The following is an 18,574-nucleotide window of genomic DNA, read 5'->3' as shown; positions in this document are numbered from 1 at the left end:
GGACAATCGGTGTCTTCCACTCCAGGTCTTCAGATGTTGCTCTGTTTTCTCTCCTCCTGGCTCGCTTCTCGTCAGCGAGATCTCGTATGCTGTGTCAGGCTCTCCTCACCCTCCGCTACGGGCTGTGATCAGAGGAAACGCTAATTCACTTCTCCTGTTTGATCCTCTAATCACAAGGCATTAATAACAAGTCTGGAAGACATACAGTAGCTGGCAGCTTTTAAGTGCGTATCGACAGAGGTCTGCAAAACAGATATTTTAGTCTTTCAAACAGGTCATCTTTAAGTCATGAGCGATGGCTCTGCGGACTGGGATCCTTCTGGGTGACAAGCTGTCGACGAGATGTGGGGAAGAATATGAACGCATGCTTTTGCTGCAGGAAAACACCTTTCACTGCTTTCATTTAGTCACCCTGTCTCCCCCCGTACTTCTGCATCTATAGTTCAGTTCTTCTTAAGAGGTACTGCTCTTTCTTCCTTATGGAGAATTTCTCTTCCTCTTCTTCCTCACCCCCACAGTGTTGCCTCCAGGTGTGGCTTATGCATGTGTAGGTTATGTACCCCCTCTTTCCCCCCACAGCCCAGTGGCATTACGATCTCAGCTCCCTGATTAAATGCCATGTAGAGGCCATAGTATAATAAAGGCTGGCCCCGCAGTTAGCAACCAGCTGACTGCAGCAGATGGCCGGGCCACAAACCAGATTACAGCCATCCGTCTTTAACGCTGTGACCTCATTGTGCCTCTGTCAACCCAACACGAGCGAAGGTTTATTAGCTCCGAGTGAGGAAGCAGAAGACGGGAAGCGCCAAAGCGTGCATGTGCGGCGTTTGGGGGCGGTGGGGGCTAATGGAGGGAAAACAGGTGGACACAGGTGAGAGTCTAAGTTAGGTATGAGAGATGAGAATATCCGATGCAGCGAAGGGGTGAATGTCTGAGAGAGGGAAGTTGTTAAAGGAGAGAGGGAGTTGAACGTAAAAGTAGTCTAAAGTGAGGATGAAAAGAGGACAGATGTGACGAAAGTGAGGTGAGGTGTCTCTGTAAGAGTCTCGAGACAGGCACTGAGGAAAGTTAGTCTCATAAAAGGCTCGCTCAGAGGCCAGGTAAGGCCGTGCCGCATCCCTGATTTATATTACTAACAGCCCAACAGACCAGCAGACACCTCTAGTCATGGGTTGCATTTGTTTACAGGCACAATTATGTTCCATCCCTGGTCATGCTTTCCTTTTTCCAGACCAATTACACAGAGGGAGTGGGGTCTTCCCCTGGCCTCAGGCTTCCCGGCACAGGCTCGCAGAACAAACGAGGGAATTAAATATCCTGTTTAACGATGCGCTGTTGGGGACCCCCGGCTGCGACGCCGTTTGCACTTTCGGAGCAGTTAGCTGACGCACTTGTCCAGAGCTGTGCAATGAGAGCATCAGTAAAATATTGCTGGCTTCGCCTCTCAGGAGCCAGCGTGCCCTGACAGTGCACATGTGGCCAGGAATGATTGTGAAACAGAGCGTAAGAGCGCTGAACGCTGTTGAAACAGGTACGTTAGAGTGAATATAACACATGCAAAAAGGAAGATTCTGTGGGCTGACATGAGTTTATCCTTGTGTGTACAGCTAATGATGGAATATGCGTGACTGTCACTTTAGTGTTTGGTGATGAGGTAACACCCACAATACTTTTGTACAGCCGACTGGAGATGAGCCAACAGAGACTGTGTGATCTGACAGCACAGAAAAAGACTTGCTTTCTTTCACTTGAAGAAACAGTAAAATATGTGCCAGGCTGCTCTGAATTGTGTCGCTGTTTAAGTCCTCATATAGAATTTGTTCTGTTTAAAGGCTGAAGATGAGATGAGAGAGGAGAGGAGGTGAACAAAACAGGGAATAGAAATTGTTCTGCAAAGTGGAAATTTGGTCCAGCTAGAGTCCTCTCTAATAGAAAGGTTTGGTGTACGTCTGCAGTTTCACTATTGGCATCATCCTGAAGGGTGCTTTAATGGAAAATGGCAAGCTGTTATTCTCACAAGTACAGGGCCTTCATTCACTGAGAATTAATTAGGACCGTAGTGTTTTCCACTTATCATAAAAACTGACCCCAGCCATAATCAAAATGTCCTAAATGGAACCACACTGTCGTCAAGGCAGATCTGCAGCTATGGTACAAATAAACTGTAAATCCTCCTCCTAAAACATGTGATTTCTCCAATCATGGGAATCTGCTGGGTTCCCAGAGTGCAGACAGATAGTACATTGTGTTATGATGTGTGTGTGGCAACAATCTGCCCTGGTATTCCTGTGCAAGTAAAGGAAGGAGTGTTTAAAGTGGCTATAAGCAGTGTTTTTATTTTAATGGGTCATGTGACTGCTGGTACGTGGAAGGGGTTGCTTATAGTGATAAGCTGTATTTCCGCTCAGCTGTGCGGAGATTCTTTATGCCAGGCGCTTCGGTTCCCACCTCACACCACCTGGCCAGCAACAAACAGCAGACAGACACGGCCGGAGAGCAGCTGGTGAACACAGTGCGAACATGTCAGTCACTGGAACCTGAAGGGTGTTAGCATGTCGGTGTTTGGATCGCTGCTTGCGTCCGCTGCCCAGAGTGGCTAAAGGAAAAGGAGACGTTACAGGTGTGAGAGGTTAACACCCGCTCTGACCAGCGTCTTGGTTCTCCCTCGGTTATGCATGGCAGGCTCCCATGTAGCTCCGGGCTCTGCTCTCCTGCCGGTGTGCAGCTGCATTTTTCCACTCTGTATGTATCATTTGTCTTATTTCACAGCTGGGTTGTTTTTTTCATCGAGCTGGCTTCTATCTCAGAGTGGTAATGTGTTCAATGAACCTCCTGCATAGTCTGTGGGTTCAACTTATTTATTTATTTATTTGATTTTAGCAAAATTATACTACAGAGACTGTGATTCATTTGGAATTAAAACGCTGTAACATCGTTTGAAGATTATAATCGCTCAAAGTGATGAATAGCAGCTGTGAATAAAACTCCAACACCAATTCACTAATTGCTCTTCTCTACACCCATCAAACCACCTACTGTAAATAAAGCAATAAGCAACGCTTTCTTGTGTTTTGCAAGGAAGTGAAACTGCCTCTGAGACAGCAGTTGTTAGCCAGTTGTCCTCAGAGGCAAAACTAATGAGAAAGAAATACAAGGGTGTCAACACCGGGGTACAGTTTGTCATCTGCATGCCACATGATGTGACCTCTGCTGTCTGAACAGCAAAATTAGACGTGGGGTATATATGCAACATTGAAACACCAACGGAAAGATCCTTCCCATTTTTGAAAAGTCGAGCAGACAGCGCGGTCATGGCTGTGCACTCTGCTAATGAGTTAGCAGTGTGGCTCACTGTCTGCACAGTGACAAGTCCCCCTGTACCCGGTCCCCAAAGTGTTTACACGCCACCAGATCTGGAGCCCAGTTTTGACAGTGGGGAGTCCTCATGCTGGAACTGTTAATGTCTCTGTGTGGAATGAGGCATTGGTAAAGTTGAAGTTTAATACCTTGCCACTTGCGCTGGTCAGATGCATTGCATTATTCCAGATTATTACAGTCACTCTCTGTTCTCTGCTTTCGGACGCATTGACAGAAAACCCACAACAATTTGGATGGAAAGCCGACTCCTTCCTCCGCTCTGTCAGCTGGAATAGCTTCACGTCTCCCTCTGTTCACTCCCTCTCCGTAGCTCTTGCGTGTTCGCTCGTCCGGCCGAGCTGAACCCTTAAGATCTCTGTGATAAATGTGCTGTCCCATATTGCTGAGCGTGGACTCGGTCAGCCCAGAGCTTATCTACCTAATGAGAAGTATGAGCGGTGTCTCAGGGTTTCTTCAATATGCCACACTCGAGGTATCGCAGCGATGGCCTGTGTCAACATTTCGAGAAAACTTAACAGGAGTTAGATGCAAAGAAGAATGGTGCTGGACTTCTATTTGTGGTCAATTTCCTGCACCAGCAACATAAGCGTCAGTCGTGAAGCTAGATTTTCTTATCAGAAAAAAAAAAATAGGTTAATGCAACAAAGATGTGTTTGTATCTGCTGCTTTGCAGGGAGAAAATGGGGCAGAGTGCAGCATGATCAAATCCCTGTTTGTTCTGCCGTCATTTGTCTGCCTCTCGTTAGCGTTAAATCTGGATCATTAAGTTTAATTTCAGGCTGTAACAAAGACTTCCACACATGAAATGGAAGATGTGCACAGACTTATTGGAGACCGAGAAGATGATTTTATTGTAGTAGGGCCCCCCCCCCCCAACTACTCTCTAGTGACTGTGTTACTGCGAGGAGTCAGTAATGAGCAAGCGGCATCACATATAGCCTAGATGGAGAGGAAAAGATGGAGGATAGAAACAAAGTACAAGGCAGAGATTGATGATGCGGCTCTTCATCTCATTTTCTTGCACGGGGACAGATATGGCGGGGCCTGCAGCCTGAGGTGCAATACACAGATTCGCTCCTCTGCATCAGCAAAGTTACAGAGCGAGAAAGAAGAATGTGATTTGAAATGATGATAATCTTTTTTCAAAGGTTTTAGAGGATGTTTTAAATGGGTTTTGCATAATTAATGGTTACTAAAGCATTTTATTGCAAGGGAAACTTTAATTAATCAGGACAAAAATGTGTTTCACTCTATGTTTAATTAGGCAAATAGTTTTCTAGTGCCGCACAGCTCAGAAAACAAGGGTCTGAGGGTTTTTTCTTCCCACCAATAAACTGCTGGAGCACTTAATTGAAAGCCTAATCTAGTTTTCTGTATGATCAGAGGAAGCTGTCTGTCTCTCACATACAGTTCACTGCACAGAATACAGGTTTCAGATAAGTTCCACATGTAATTAGTCAAGTGACGTTAAAATTGTATTTCTTTCATAAAAGCAGGCTGACATTCCCTACCTGGATTTATTGAGAAACCTCCAAACGGCATCTAGCTGAACACCAGTCCTAAGCTTGTTGTGTCAAGCAGAGACAGACGTGATGCCCCTTTTTTCAGGCACAGTCTGAAGCCTCAAGCTCTAAATATTAAAGGAAGTGCCTTCCTTCCTTCAGTTGTGATATAAAGTGTATCGCCTGTGAAGATGTACAGCATGGCTCTGGCAGTGCGTGTCATTTTTCCAGTAATAATTACCCCTTATCTGAAGCGCCTCTCAATCTGTCCTGGCAGTTAGCAGATCCCCACCGGCAAAGCAAACTGCAGGAGAACTAAAGCTCTGATTTTGTATCTCATTAAACCATCCAATGAGATATTAATCTCCATCAGACATGGCACAACCCTGAGCACATTGTTGGAGTTCAGTCAAGAGGAAAATGATTTGCTAGCTCTGCTCAAGGGCATGTTGAAGCCGTGTGTGAGGAGCAAAGCGACACATGACGTGTGTCAGATCTGCAGTGATCATGCAAAAGTCACCGTAGCGGAGTTTTTTTTAGAAAACAAGAGAAAGTGCTACCTGTAACTTATCATTCTAATCATTGCTAACCCTCAGACGTCTATGTCCTCATCAAGGGTGCAATTATGTGAATGCAGCCTCACAAACACTCTTCAGCTGCCTACTCCAATATAAATAGAACTTCCGCTATAACTCAATTGACAGTTCTTGCTTAACCAACCACTTTAACCGAGGTCTCTAACCAAGGCTGATGTTGTCTCTTTACCTCCAGGTGAGAGAGAACGCCAAGCAGGATCTGAAGGACGGGCTGGCTCTCTACAACTCAGAAAACAACATAGGCCTGCGAAATGCCTGGAACATCATCCAGGCAGAGGTAGGCAGACCTCACTGCACGCAGTGCATCAACTCTCAGAAACATTAACTTGAACGCTCACTCATAACACTTGAAGTGACACATAGAGTTGAACTGAAATATTCCAGCTAATGTATTTCCTGGCTTTGTAGCTGTGGCATTAATGCAACATTAAAAGTCAAGAGTGGCTGTTGAAGTGCATTTCGTTCCATTATTGCAGTCCCGTACAGCAGAGGGACTAATTACGATACTTTTACATTAAAGTAAGGTTACATTAAAGTTAGTTTGAGGTCTCCCTGGAGTGGCAGGAAGCATGAACTGATCTTGTGTCCGATGTGTGTGGCATTCGCAGTGGAAGTGCTGCGGTGTGATAGCGTACACCGATTGGCACGAGGCCCTGAAGGAGAAGGTAGTTCCTGACCGCTGCTGCCAGGAGCACTACCAGAACTGTGGCCGGAACTCCACCAACATGTTCTGGAACCGGGTGAGTTCACATAGGCTGTAAAATAAATGCAAACTTGTTTTTTTTTTGTTATGCATATACTATATGATGTAAGCATGGGGGGGATCACTGGGCCAAAGCATCTGTTTGATGTGATGATTAACATTTGTTGTTGGAAAATCAATCAAAGAGCTCCAAAGAGGCTCGGAACGATCCCAAAGAGATGTAAGACGACCAGAAAAAGACACGAACCAACCACAAGAGACACGAAAGTACGATAAAGAGAAAGAAACCACAAACAGATGCAAAACCAATACAAGGAGATGCATAGTGACCACAAAGAGACACAAAACTACTACAAAGACAAATACAATGATTAGAAAGAGACTCAAACCACAGCAGAGACAGAGAAAAACGACCACAAAGACATACGTAAAGATGCAAAACAGCGACAACAGTTATGTTTTTGTTCTTTTTTTTCCTCTTTCCTTCTGGCTCTCTTGCTCCTTTCAACATGTTTGTGAACACTGTCCCAGAAAACCTGTCCATAGATACGACACAAGTGCGATCCTCAGATCCATATCTTGTCATTTCACGTCAACTAGTGTTTGAATATATGTGGTTTTAAAAAGTAATTATTTAGATTTAGGATGATTTGATTCACAGGGGACACTTTAAAATCAGAGACGTTGTGTGTCTTTGGTCCATCTGTTCACCCCTCCGTGTGTGTGTTTAAAGTCGCGTTACATTTTTCACACTCTTAATGCTGAATTCTGATCACGCTGTATTATCACGATTTATTTCCATAATGTATGAGACAACAGCCCTTTCTTTTTTTCTCAAAAAACCTTGCAGCACAATGTTCGCCAATCTCCCCCCATTACAAGTCTAATCTGCTATTGGTCTGGCATGTGGTTTGTTAGCAGGGCCAAAGTAAGGGATTAAAAGCTGTAATATAATTGCCAAAATGAGAATAGGCAGACACTGAGCTGGTCCACTGGGAAAGCGCGGCGCTAAAATCTTGTGTGTAATCCTGCCCAGAGGAGACGGCCACACACTCCATACTGTAGTTACAGCAAGCCTCGCATGCTGCCTCAGCACCCACACTCGAGAAGGGACACCACTTTGCATCTGAAACCACCATTAAGTCCTTCACCCCACCTCCCTGCCCGTGAGTGACCTCTGACTGAACCCAAGCTGGAATACATTTGAGTTAGTGCACACATCTGTACATATGGCCGATAAGTCTGTATATAAAAGGCTTCGCTCATTGGTAATTCATTTGTTTTAACACCTCACCTGGTAGTTCATCCATCCGAGGGTAAACCTCATGGAAGCCATGCACTGGATGGTGACATGATACCCCTGCCACACTAGAAATGTGCATTTCTTTAGTGCAGGGATGGAGAACCTTGTCCTATCAAGGGCCATTTCAAGTGTTAAAACATCCTTTGAGGGCTATACTCAGTGGTGCCCCCAGAAATTTTTCATAGGGGTGAAACACACTTACATGTGATTGGGGAGCACCTGAGACAGTTATCATCCATATGTGATGGGGGGGGGGTCACTTGGGTGGGCCATTGTATCAGGTTTGGGTCAGTCAGTCTTGAGTGGAGCTGAGTCTTTGCAGTCAGTTTTGAAAGAACACACTCAGCAGCAGGTTCAGATTTCATAACAGGCTTTTGTTCTTGCAGAGTAGGAAGATGCGGTGTTTCCTCTCTCCAGCTTTGATTTCACTTCCAATGATTTCACATTGGAAAGCAGAGAGCTGAGAAGCTGCTGGAGCTGGAGGTTCAGCTCTGAGAGGTTCTTGTTAATGTCCACCATGAAGGTTAGATCACACAGACACTTGCTATCTCTGAGTTTCCATGGCAGGTTTTTCTTAATCTCTGGGAATTATTCCGGACAAACTGACACTTCATCTGTTGCTAGCAGCTCCACAGCAGCAACAAGGCTCCTTCCGAATGAGGTTTCAGCTTCTTAGCTCTTAGCTTGCCTTCATAACACTGTCTCTGTCAGAGTGTGGTCTGGTGAAAGCTGCTTGTTGGGCACCCAAACTCCGACAAACAGCGTTAACTTCATCTAGTTTAGTGTATTTGTGGCTGTAATGACTCTTGAGATTAGCCTTTTTCATCAGTGTAAGCTTGTCCACACGAACAAACTGGGAACACTGGCTGGCTTCATTCAACAACAACAGAAAAATTGTTGGTCCATTTCTCTTAGAAAGGGCGACATTCCACACCCCCCTACGTTTTGTTGCCAGGCCATGTGATCTCAGCCACTCCTTGTGAGTTGCATTCAGGGACTGTTGTGTCACTCTACTACTGAAAAATGATTAAATAACAGTTTTTTTTGTATTCATAATTGCCTCACAGGCCGGATCAAATGCTGTTGCAGGCCATATGGGGCCCCAACCCTGGTTTAGTGGTATCTTCACATGCTTTTGTTCCATTTTAGGGCTGCTTCGAGAAAGTGGAGGAATGGCTGGATGACAACAAGCCCCTGCTGGGAACCATAGGCATGGTCATCTTGGTAGTGCAGGTAGGAGCCTTGGTGATAAATTGTTCTTTCCCTCTCCTTTTTTTTTTTTTTTTTTTTTGCTTCCCTCCCATTTATTTTCCCTCCCTTTTCTCCTTTTTGCTTTGTGTCTCAGTGCATTTGTTTGTGTCTGCCTGTCTGGGAACAAGTTTTAGAAAAAAAAAACAAAAACGTGTGCATTCAGGTGCCACCATCTTTTTCTAAGAAGGTTTTGAGGCCTGTGCTCACTGGCTGCTCTGGGCACCCACACATCTTGAAATATTGAAGGCACTGTCTTCTGCACCCTGATCCTGTCTGGGAGAATCACAGCCACCTGGCTTCATGCCAAGCAGGCTGTAGTCATGTACAAGGAGAGTGTAGATACTGAATATAGAAGAGCAGGTGTAGAGCTGCAGATTAAAGGCAGTGAAGGGAGAGGTGATAGATATTCCTCCTAAGATACAACTTCTCTTTTTCTCCTAGTGTTTTTGCATTTTGTGTTTATTCGCTCCAGACAGCTTCACTGAACTCTCCTGCTCTAGCATGTACACATTAAAAGACAACCTTCCACCAGCTTTCCTGCAGCCTCTGGTTATCATACCTATGTCACAGCTGGTGGGGCTAATTCTCCAGCCACGGCCATGAAGACAAAGGAAGAAGGATCAGGCACAATAAAATATCGTCAGACCTTAAACGAATGAAAACCATGCAGAAACCGTGATAGAAATCTATGTTTCACTTATTAGTTTGAGGAACCTGACAGTTGCCTTGTCAGTCCACACAGTGTGTCTGCTTTAGTGCCGCTGAACTCTCATCATGTATGTCATGATTTATTTGCGATGCCTGTCTTCATCACACTTTGTCACATTTTGTTTTTATCAGTACATCGGCTTTTCCACCTCAGCCAAGCATAAAAAAACGTTCTTGCCACATTTCTTCGGTGTGCCACTGTTATTTGTAAAGCTCACACTGAAAACGTGCATAAAAAACAGGTGGATGGAAACACATTTAGCATTTCTGTTCATACAACGAATCATCTGCACTCTGCTTCTTCCTTTTCACTTTTCATGCTTTCAACATTTCCCCTTGCTTCATTTTCCCTGCCGTCCCCAGTTTGCTCGCGGTTCACTCAGAAAAAGGTGGCCTTCTGATTCTGCACATTTCCAATGTCCTCAGGGGAAGATGGTGCTTGAGCTTTAGAGCAAGTTCGCAGCCTCTCGGAGGGAAATGCAGCCTTATATATTGGCCAACTTCAGATCACTCTGTATTCATAACAAGATCACACTCTTCTCATATGCTCCCATGCATTTTTACTGACTTGCTGACTTCTTCTTCTCTCCCCCCCCCACACACACACACTATGCACATGGAGAACAGTGACAAATATCGGCCCTGTTTGCAGACTGATAAAGTCTTTGCTTCAAGTGAAACCCCACGACACCGACTCGGCTGACATTGATTTTAATGATCCCTTCAGACAAGCGCTCCCTTCACTCTCATTCAGGTGAGAGGTGGGAGAGGCCTGGAGCTGTCAGATCAGCAGGCTCGACGGCAAGGTGGAGGACATGACAGTTGTGAGAATCATGAAAACTTGATGCTCCGCAACTCTGCAATGTTACATAATGGCCAGAGGCACAGAGAACTGGCTTATGAATGATTTAGACCAGCAGCGTATTTGACAGACTTTGGCATCAGTCTATATGTATAACTTCACTCACAATGATGTCAGACTTGTCAGCCGTATGTGGACACAATTTGAGACACATGTAAATTTAGCTGGTTTTTAAACATTAAGGAGGTTTTTGTTGGCCCTAACTCCCTCTTAGTTGGATGTTTACCTCAAATGGCACTTTGTGTTTTGATTGACAGCGGCTTAAGGTAGCATTTTCTCTCCAGCAGCCCTACGAATTAGGCTTTGAAACTAAAGGAGGAGAATCAGCAGCTTTCCCAAACTAATCACATCCTGTAGGAATCCCTGGTGAAGGCTGTTTGTAGGAACTCCACGTTGCCTTTTTAGTAAAGACTATGCACCGTACAGTGCTTTGCAGTTTCCCTGCCATCCAAACTTTGCCAGATAACGGTTTTAGGATCAGCCCTGTGACTGTGTTTGATGTAGAAGTATCAGGGGTAATGGAAACTTCAAAGAGATAGCTGGCTACTTTGATTCAGTGGCATCTCAATTTACTTCATTGACTTAATGCTTGTGCATGCTGTACATTTTTTCCATCACAAAGATTCCAGAGCTCGCGTTTGAAGGCCCTTTGAGAGAGTGAGCGAAAATGCGCTCGTGCTTCAGCACAGGATTTATTTCGCACCAAAAAAAAAAAAAACGCAAAGCAGCCCGAAGGCACCGACATCAAAAACACTGTGCTGAGACACGCATGTATCATGCACAAACAGACATATACACGACACAAATTCACTATCTCGTTCTCGTTTCCTCCACAGCTCCTGGGCATGGCGTTCTCCATGACTCTGTTCCACCACATCCACAGAACGGGGAAGAAGTATGACGCTTAGCTTTCGGGGGAGGCACCCAACGAGAGGAGCCCCACTGCCTGATGGGATAAGACTCTGATTCACCCCTGCTCCCCCACCCCAACCCCTACAACCTTTTAGAGCATCCTTTGCACCCCCCACCCTCCCCTTCCCATGCCTTCTGTACAGATTCCAGCTGTGTCCCCACTCTGCTCTGCTCTCTCTTTTCACCATTCATTTTGCCAAAGAGTAACACAACTGGAAGAGAAGGGACACCTACTTTTGGCAAGGAACAGAATCCCATTGGTCGTCACTCCTCTTGAGTACATTTCTATTCTATTTCACTGTATTTTTTTTGCTTGGACTAACAATTTGCTGGAAGGAAGGATGAACTCTGAGACAATGAAGACTTTACTAATGCCCACACACCCCACTCTGAGGTAAAGAGAACATATGAGACTGATAGTTCCCTCCACCAGATGTGGAGTTTAATTTTATTTTGTTTGTTTGTTTGTTTCCCTCATGTTGATTAAAGTCAAGCCCCCTTTTCACTTGTAAATGAAAAAAGTTCCAACATGGCATGCTAGTTTTGTACTTTACTGATTTACCTTTGTCGTCTAAATGTCAAACGTCTTCATTTTGTCTTGGGTTTTTGTAAGTGTGTCACAGACGCTCCTGTGGAATGTAAGTGTTGAACAGATCAGTGCACTGTGTGTGTGTGTGTGTGTGTTTGGGTGGGGGGATTTGATGTGACGTTGCTGCAGAGGCTGCAGAGGGGCACAAACACGTCGGGGTGCTGTTTAGTGGAATCCGCGATTCATATTTTTTTCATTCAGCTATAGCGGTTTGAGCAAAGTGAGCATGATGGAGGAACGTCATGTGAGAGCGAGGAATCATCAGTGGATTTATTTTCTACCAAATTCTGCAGCATCCTCTGAATAATAAATTGCAATGCATAAATCTGCCTGCAAACACACACACACACACACTTTGCTACACAGCAGCAGTATTCCCATTCCCTGTGAGACGATACAAATGGTGTAAAATGGCTGTTTATTAGGGCTCCACCAGGACTGTCAAGTGAAGAGATCTTGGTGATGAAGTTCCCCCTTTGAGAATACAGACTGAATTTTGTGTGTGTGTGTGTGTGTGTGTGTGTGTGTGTGTGTGTTTGTGCAGCTCTGTGGGTGTGTTTTATCCATTGTCCAAGCTGCAGAGAAAGAAAACAGCACACAGAGAAGGGCACAAGGGGCAAAATCAGAGCAGACATGTTGCCTCCCTGCTGCCATCAATTGTGTTAACGGAGACGGCTAGAGAGTTTCTCCTCCGTTTTCTTGAGATCTCATCCATTTGTTCTGCACTCCTCATTCTTTCTCTCTCCAGCTGTCAGCTCCCCCTGCCTCCATTTTTCTTTTTTTTCACCCCAATTTTCTTCCCCCGTGTCAGAAAGCAATGAGCTTTATGCTCCATACGTACACACAATACCTCAGCTGACATTCCTTTTCATCACGAGGTGGCACCTCAGGTTTGCGACTTCACCCATTTTCACTAAAGCTTCCCTTTTCTTGCAGCCGCAGAGGAGGGGGTGGCGGGAGAGTAGGCAGATCAAAGCTGAGACAGATAGGTATGGCAACATGCCCTGTAGGACATGGCTGTTTACCACTGATTCTCTGCAGGAGGCCAGAGCACCAGGCTGCCTCCTTAAGACTCAAAATACTCTACATCTGCTGCGGCGACTTAAAGAAAATGCCCTCCAGTGTGTCTGCTCTGTGAGTCGGTGAGAGGCGGTGGTGTGAAGGACTTACTTATTGTTTAAGGATAATTTTAGCTTAGGCCATCATTTGGTTGTGACTGCTTGTCATTGGTATATTAACTCTGTACCCACCAAAGTAAATGCTGAGGTCTGAGAAGACGGCTACAACATTTCAGCGAGCCAAGAAACAAGCGATCAGAAAGGTTCAACAGGTCAAATCTGAACCCGGAAGTCAGCCCGTAGACTCTGATGGATGTTTTGGGCAGTTTAAGTAATTTTAGCTTTGTCTTGTCCTCCAAACACGTTTGGTTTGTTCAAAGAGATCGTCTGACTGCTCATGTTCCTCAGGCTGCTAATCAGCTGCCATGTTGGTTCATTTCAATACTCTGGCAGTGTCCTTTGCAGTCACCACAAATGCAACCATCTTTCACTAATATGCTGTTGCGATGTTGTGGGAATTTTCACATTCATAATTCGGATCCTGAAAATGTGGGACAGTGAAAATAGTGCACTGTGTAGCAAATAGGGATTTTCAGACCCATACCCATACCCAGATCTAGACATATTTCAATTGGTGAGTAAGTCTGAGAGAACTCGAACCAGGCTGTGTGTTTCTTGCACCATCAGACTTCTTTTTAGAAAACGCTGCCACATTCCCATATCTCAGCAGAGAACATACTGTACTATTACTGATAGGGATGATGGCCAGACGCAAAAAATAAGACCACGAACTGTAGCTATCCTTCAACCGAAGACAGGTGGTCATTTGTTTGCTGCTGTTGGGAACTGAGTGGAGAAATCATTGGGACCAGAAGTGGCTGCCTTGTATCCAGGGTAATGGTTGATAGGAGAGTTTGTTGCTTTGGATGAAGCCTTGGAACTCAGACACTGTGCATTGCTGCTCCACGGGCTAACAAATGACACAGCACGGGAAACAAACATTCACTCATTAGACATTCTTCCAGTCTGGAAGCCTGTACGCCTTCACAGCATCACCTGCGGTCATTCTTAACTTTTTTGTTATTATTGGTTTTATAATGACTTCATCTGAGAGAGGCAGTTTTGAGGCGAGGGGGGTTCGTGCATCAGGAAGCAACAGATTTGGGCTGTGATGTGCAGCGACCCTGCTGGCTGTGATTCACTGCCCGCCCCCCATATGCTCGAACTCTTCTTGTTGTGTCCACGGGGGGAACATGACAGCTGCTGATGTACAGCGTAGGCACGAGTGGTCACATCTCCTCTGCTTGGCTGCCTCCACAAACTCTCCCCACATCCCTTATTTACTGCATCGCTCTGCAGACACCCGGCGCTATATATACAGTAGCTGGCAGCACTGACACTGAAGAAATACAGCTGTGCTCTTTGGACGCCTCGAAGCAGCTGTGAGGTATATTCTGTACCCGGCAGGAGTTCTCGGAGAAATGCCTGTAAGCGCTCTGTAACTCAGACTGCATTGTAACCTTACTGTGGGCAGAAAGTTCAGAAGGAAGTCAAGATAGACATTCTGATGTGTTGCTTCATCCTGCGTGGGGTGTGAAGGTGGTAAAACACAGATGTCACAGAAAATGCGAGAATGGAGACGAGCGGAAATAAAACAAATCCAGCCTCCAAATCTGACGTCACATTTCAGAGGCCCGGCCTGCAGACTCGGAGGCGTTGCCGCCGACTGATCCGACTATGCTGACGCTGTCTTTTCTGCGCCGTGTGCACTCCCTCTCAGCTCTGCTGTCATCTAGTTCTCCCGGTTTCGCCAGAGAAAATGTTCCTTCGTGTTTTCAGAGTGCAGGGATGAATGCCATTTTAACCAGAGCTGTTTAATGATGTTATTTTTGTACATTGGTTGTCACTGTTTTAATGTTTGTTTTTATACAATATACTGTTTTCCTTGTTGTAGGCTGTTTTTACTGGCTTTTTTTTTTTTTCCATTCATGACCGTTCTCATTGTCGCTCATTGTGAGAACATGACATTAAGCATTTGTTTCTCAGAGGATTAGTCTTTGCAATGTTCCTCTAGAAGGTGCAAAAATGCCTTTCTGTCTTAACATTGCTACAGGCAGTTCAAGCAATTAAGTCAGAACTGACAGAGAGAAATTGTGTCATATAGCATCTCTGAAGCCCACAAAGACATATTGCACGCTTGTCGTCATGCTTCTCTGTATTAGGACCGAGTTTAATTAAAATTAGGACGTGCTGGTGTAATCTGCAGTATGTCTTTTAAAACTGCCAGTGTAAGGCCCATTATGTATTTGTAGAGCATGCTCTATTAGATGACACTGCACAACAAAGAGCAGTATATCAGCTCCCGGTGTAAATATGCTCATTTTTACAACTGGTGTAACTTACCGTTATACTTTACCTCTGCCACTTGTAATCACATTAACATTGACAGTTTAACTGCCATTTTCTAATTCTGATTTGCCTAACAACCCATGCTCTGCTGTGCTCAGTTACAGATATTATCTTACGCCCATGTTATCCATTTTCTCACCTTTGATACAGGAGCAGTGTAAATTTGATGTAAATTTGTTTTTGTCAGTATGGCTTTCATATTTTATTTGACTCATCTTGTAGTATGACACATTTTCCTTTTTTTTTGGGAAGGAGAATAAAGTTTAACCCTGGAAGCACCCCCAGAAAGCCACAGAGATGGTAAAGGAAGAACATACATGCAGTAATTAGATTTGTCTGCTGTGAAGAACATTGAGACATAGACACAATTTTTTTCATTTGTTGGTTTATTTGTTGTTGTTGTTTTTTTGTTTTTTTTATTTGCCACCTTTGGCATCCTAGTTCTGTAATCTCTTCCTAATCCTTCCCCCGTGCTAAAGTTGAATATCTGAGCAGTGGAAATGTATGCTCTAGAAATGGTGTGTTTGATGTTGTGTTCTGCTGGGTGGCACTTTCTGATACCTGCCAGCCTTGTCCTGTGGAGTTTCTGCTACATGTGAAAGCACTCTGAATATCTATACTAGGTGGTGCACTACCTTCTCTTTATTCTCTAAATCAGCTATTTTTTAAATAAAGGAAAGAGTGTCACAAAATCCCACGATACCGTACGCTCATTGCCTTTCATGTTTAATGACTCGATGCTCCTGATGTATTCCCTTTTTATGTCACTGTCAATTATAGATGCAACATTTTAACAGTGTGTGATGCTGAATTTTGGGGGAGGGGGGTTTGGAAGACAGGACTTGGCTTGAAGAGCAAAGTGAAGCGGTGTCACAGCAAATCCCACGGTGTGTTGAATGAAAGACAGTGGCATTGCTGCCTTAAAATGGCCTCTTTTTAAAAAAACTAACAAAACCTGAGGGACTGTTGTCCTAAAGGCAGTGAGATGAGCTAATGGTAGTCAGCCAGTCGAGCAGAGGGGGTTTTCTTAAGAACAAAAGAGAGATGATGAAAGTGGGAACCATCGCCAATTTGTCTCGAGTTTATACAGCATGGAATGAGCAGCAGAGTATTTTTGTATGGAGCTTTATCCCTTTTTAACCAAATTGTTATCAGGCCCATGTGTGTTAGTGAGTGGAGTTTATTGTGCCATTCCATCCGGCTTTTTGTTTTACATCACTGTTCCTTCTATGCAAGAATATGACCTATTTTAGCCTTTGTACAGCTTATTTTGTATGAGTAACATGTACTGAAATAAAATGAACAGAATCAACTGCGGATACTTTTTTTTTCCTAACTGTTATTGCAGCATTTTGCATTTTTTCCCCCTCATCCTCAGCAGAGCTCATGTCATTAACCTGAATTGGGAAGTCTTTCTTTTTGTTGAGACTCTTTAGTTTATTCACACACGCCATTATTCTGCATGTTAACCTGCAGTGGAGCTGATATGCAAGTTATTTCTGCTACAATCTGTTGTCAATCTTTCTTGTTTCCCTGAGTTAACTTGTGTCTTTGTACCTGCGGTGCAGCGAGGCTTTTCCGCCCTCGACATGCTGTTTTGACATCACTCCACATGCAAATACAGCATGGCTGATTCAGGCTTTCTGTAGCATTACAGTATTTGTTCTTCATTAAAACATTAGCTAGTCACCCCCTACCATGACTCAAGCAGCCGTAATGGTTTTGCCCAAAAAGCACTCCCCACTACTACCCACTAAGTCTCTGCTGTGACTACAAAATTCTCACAAAAGTTCTATCTCTGCACCTTCAAACAGTGATTCCCAATATAATAGAGCCAGAGCAAACAGGCTTTATACCAGGTAGGCAATCATTTTAAAACATTTATTCTTTCCACTCTACCCAACGACCCCAGGTCATAGTCTCCCTAGATGCACCTGATGGGATGCACTAGAATTATCTATTCACTGGAAAAAGTTGCTTTCTGCTCAGCATTTAACTCTTGGGTTAACATAATTTATTCATTATGCAGTGGCTTCACTGTGCACAAACTCTGTTACTTAAGAGTTATTTCTCACCACATGGTAGTGAAGCAAGACAGGGCTGCTGCCTTTCTCTGTTCCTCTTCAACCTGGCTGAGGAAACTTTAGCCATCGCCTTAGGAGAAGAGGAGAAGGTCATTGGAGTGACCAGGAATGAGAAAACACACAAGGTGTTGCTATATGCAGATGACCTTTTGTTCTATTTATCAAATCCCGTAGAATCTCTCTGTTTGGTGTCGTTTGGTATGTCTCAGGCTATAAACTGAATGTTTCAAAGCGGACGCTTTACGCACATGAATCATCAGGCAACAGTTGCTGATTATAGTATTTTCCCCTTCTAACATGAAGACAGAAGGATTCTCCTACCTTGGAATTAAAGTTATACATTCATTTAAAGATCTCTATGGCCACAGTTTTAAAACCTTGTTAGAATGCATGAAACAAGGCTGACCACAATGGCCATTACTCCTTGTTTCATTGCCAAGGAGGGGGAATAAAATCAAGATGACTTTCCCAGTTTCATGTAATTTGATTCCTATTTTCCTATCCAAGTCTATGTTCAAAGAGCTAGATAGCCTAATTTCTTTTTTTATATGGAACAAATCTACCCAAGACCGGCAGGGGGTCTGGGTTTGCTCAGTTTCATTCTATACTACTGGGCAGTAAACATAAGCAAATTAATATATTGGATCTCCACTTTGGAAAGAAGTCCACCGTGGGCAAGTATGGAATTAAACAGCAGCCCAGCAGTTTCCCCAATTTAATTACCGAGCTCTTCCGTACATGTGTGCCCACACCCCCAAACCCTAAACCCTGTAAAACCTTTCTTCAACATCTGATTTCAGTTTCGAAAACATTTTTTCCGCAACTAGGCAGGCGTCTTTTCCCTTATCCACAACCAAACAGAACTTCCTGCCAAACCCGTACAGCATTCCAAATGTGGTACACGAACGACCTGGTTTTCTGCACAGCTTTTTCCTTAGAGGTACATTTCCGTCATTTGAAACATTGAAAAAAATATATATATAAAAAATAGTTACAATATTCCCAAAACCCACATTTTTACACTCCTACAGATGCAAAGCTTTGCCATTAAACATTTCCCCAGTTACTAGACCATAATGTGATGGACAACATAGTATTTGCCCTGGACCTGTACACAAAGGGTAATATTTCCATAACTTGCACCATGATTCAGGGTATCAGTCCATCCTCATGGAATAAAACAAAATTAGCCTGGAGCAGGATTCCAACATTGTGCTCC

The 18,574-nt window shown here is 44.2% G+C and overlaps 1 protein-coding gene across 3 annotated transcripts in view; it reads left to right on the top strand.

Annotated features, from left to right (window-relative positions):
* Nucleotides 1-11,921, top strand: part of tspan9a (tetraspanin 9a) — a 153,488-nt gene extending 141,567 nt beyond the window's left edge. For all 3 annotated transcript variants that reach the window (XM_041939370.1, XM_041939369.1, XM_041939368.1), the window contains 4 exons: nucleotides 5,652-5,753; nucleotides 6,085-6,216; nucleotides 8,632-8,715; nucleotides 11,140-11,921. In XM_041939370.1, the coding sequence (XP_041795304.1) occupies nucleotides 5,652-5,753; nucleotides 6,085-6,216; nucleotides 8,632-8,715; nucleotides 11,140-11,211 (390 nt within the window). In that variant the 3' untranslated portion in view covers nucleotides 11,212-11,921. The remainder of the gene's footprint in view (nucleotides 1-5,651; nucleotides 5,754-6,084; nucleotides 6,217-8,631; nucleotides 8,716-11,139) is intronic.
* Nucleotides 11,922-18,574: the final 6,653 nt, after the last annotated feature.

Source organism: Chelmon rostratus, chromosome 6 (genome assembly GCF_017976325.1).
Source record: "Chelmon rostratus isolate fCheRos1 chromosome 6, fCheRos1.pri, whole genome shotgun sequence".
NCBI lineage: Eukaryota > Metazoa > Chordata > Actinopteri > Chaetodontiformes > Chaetodontidae > Chelmon > Chelmon rostratus.
The sequence above is the reverse complement of the archived record's forward strand: the minus strand, read 5'-3'. Positions and strand labels throughout refer to the sequence as shown.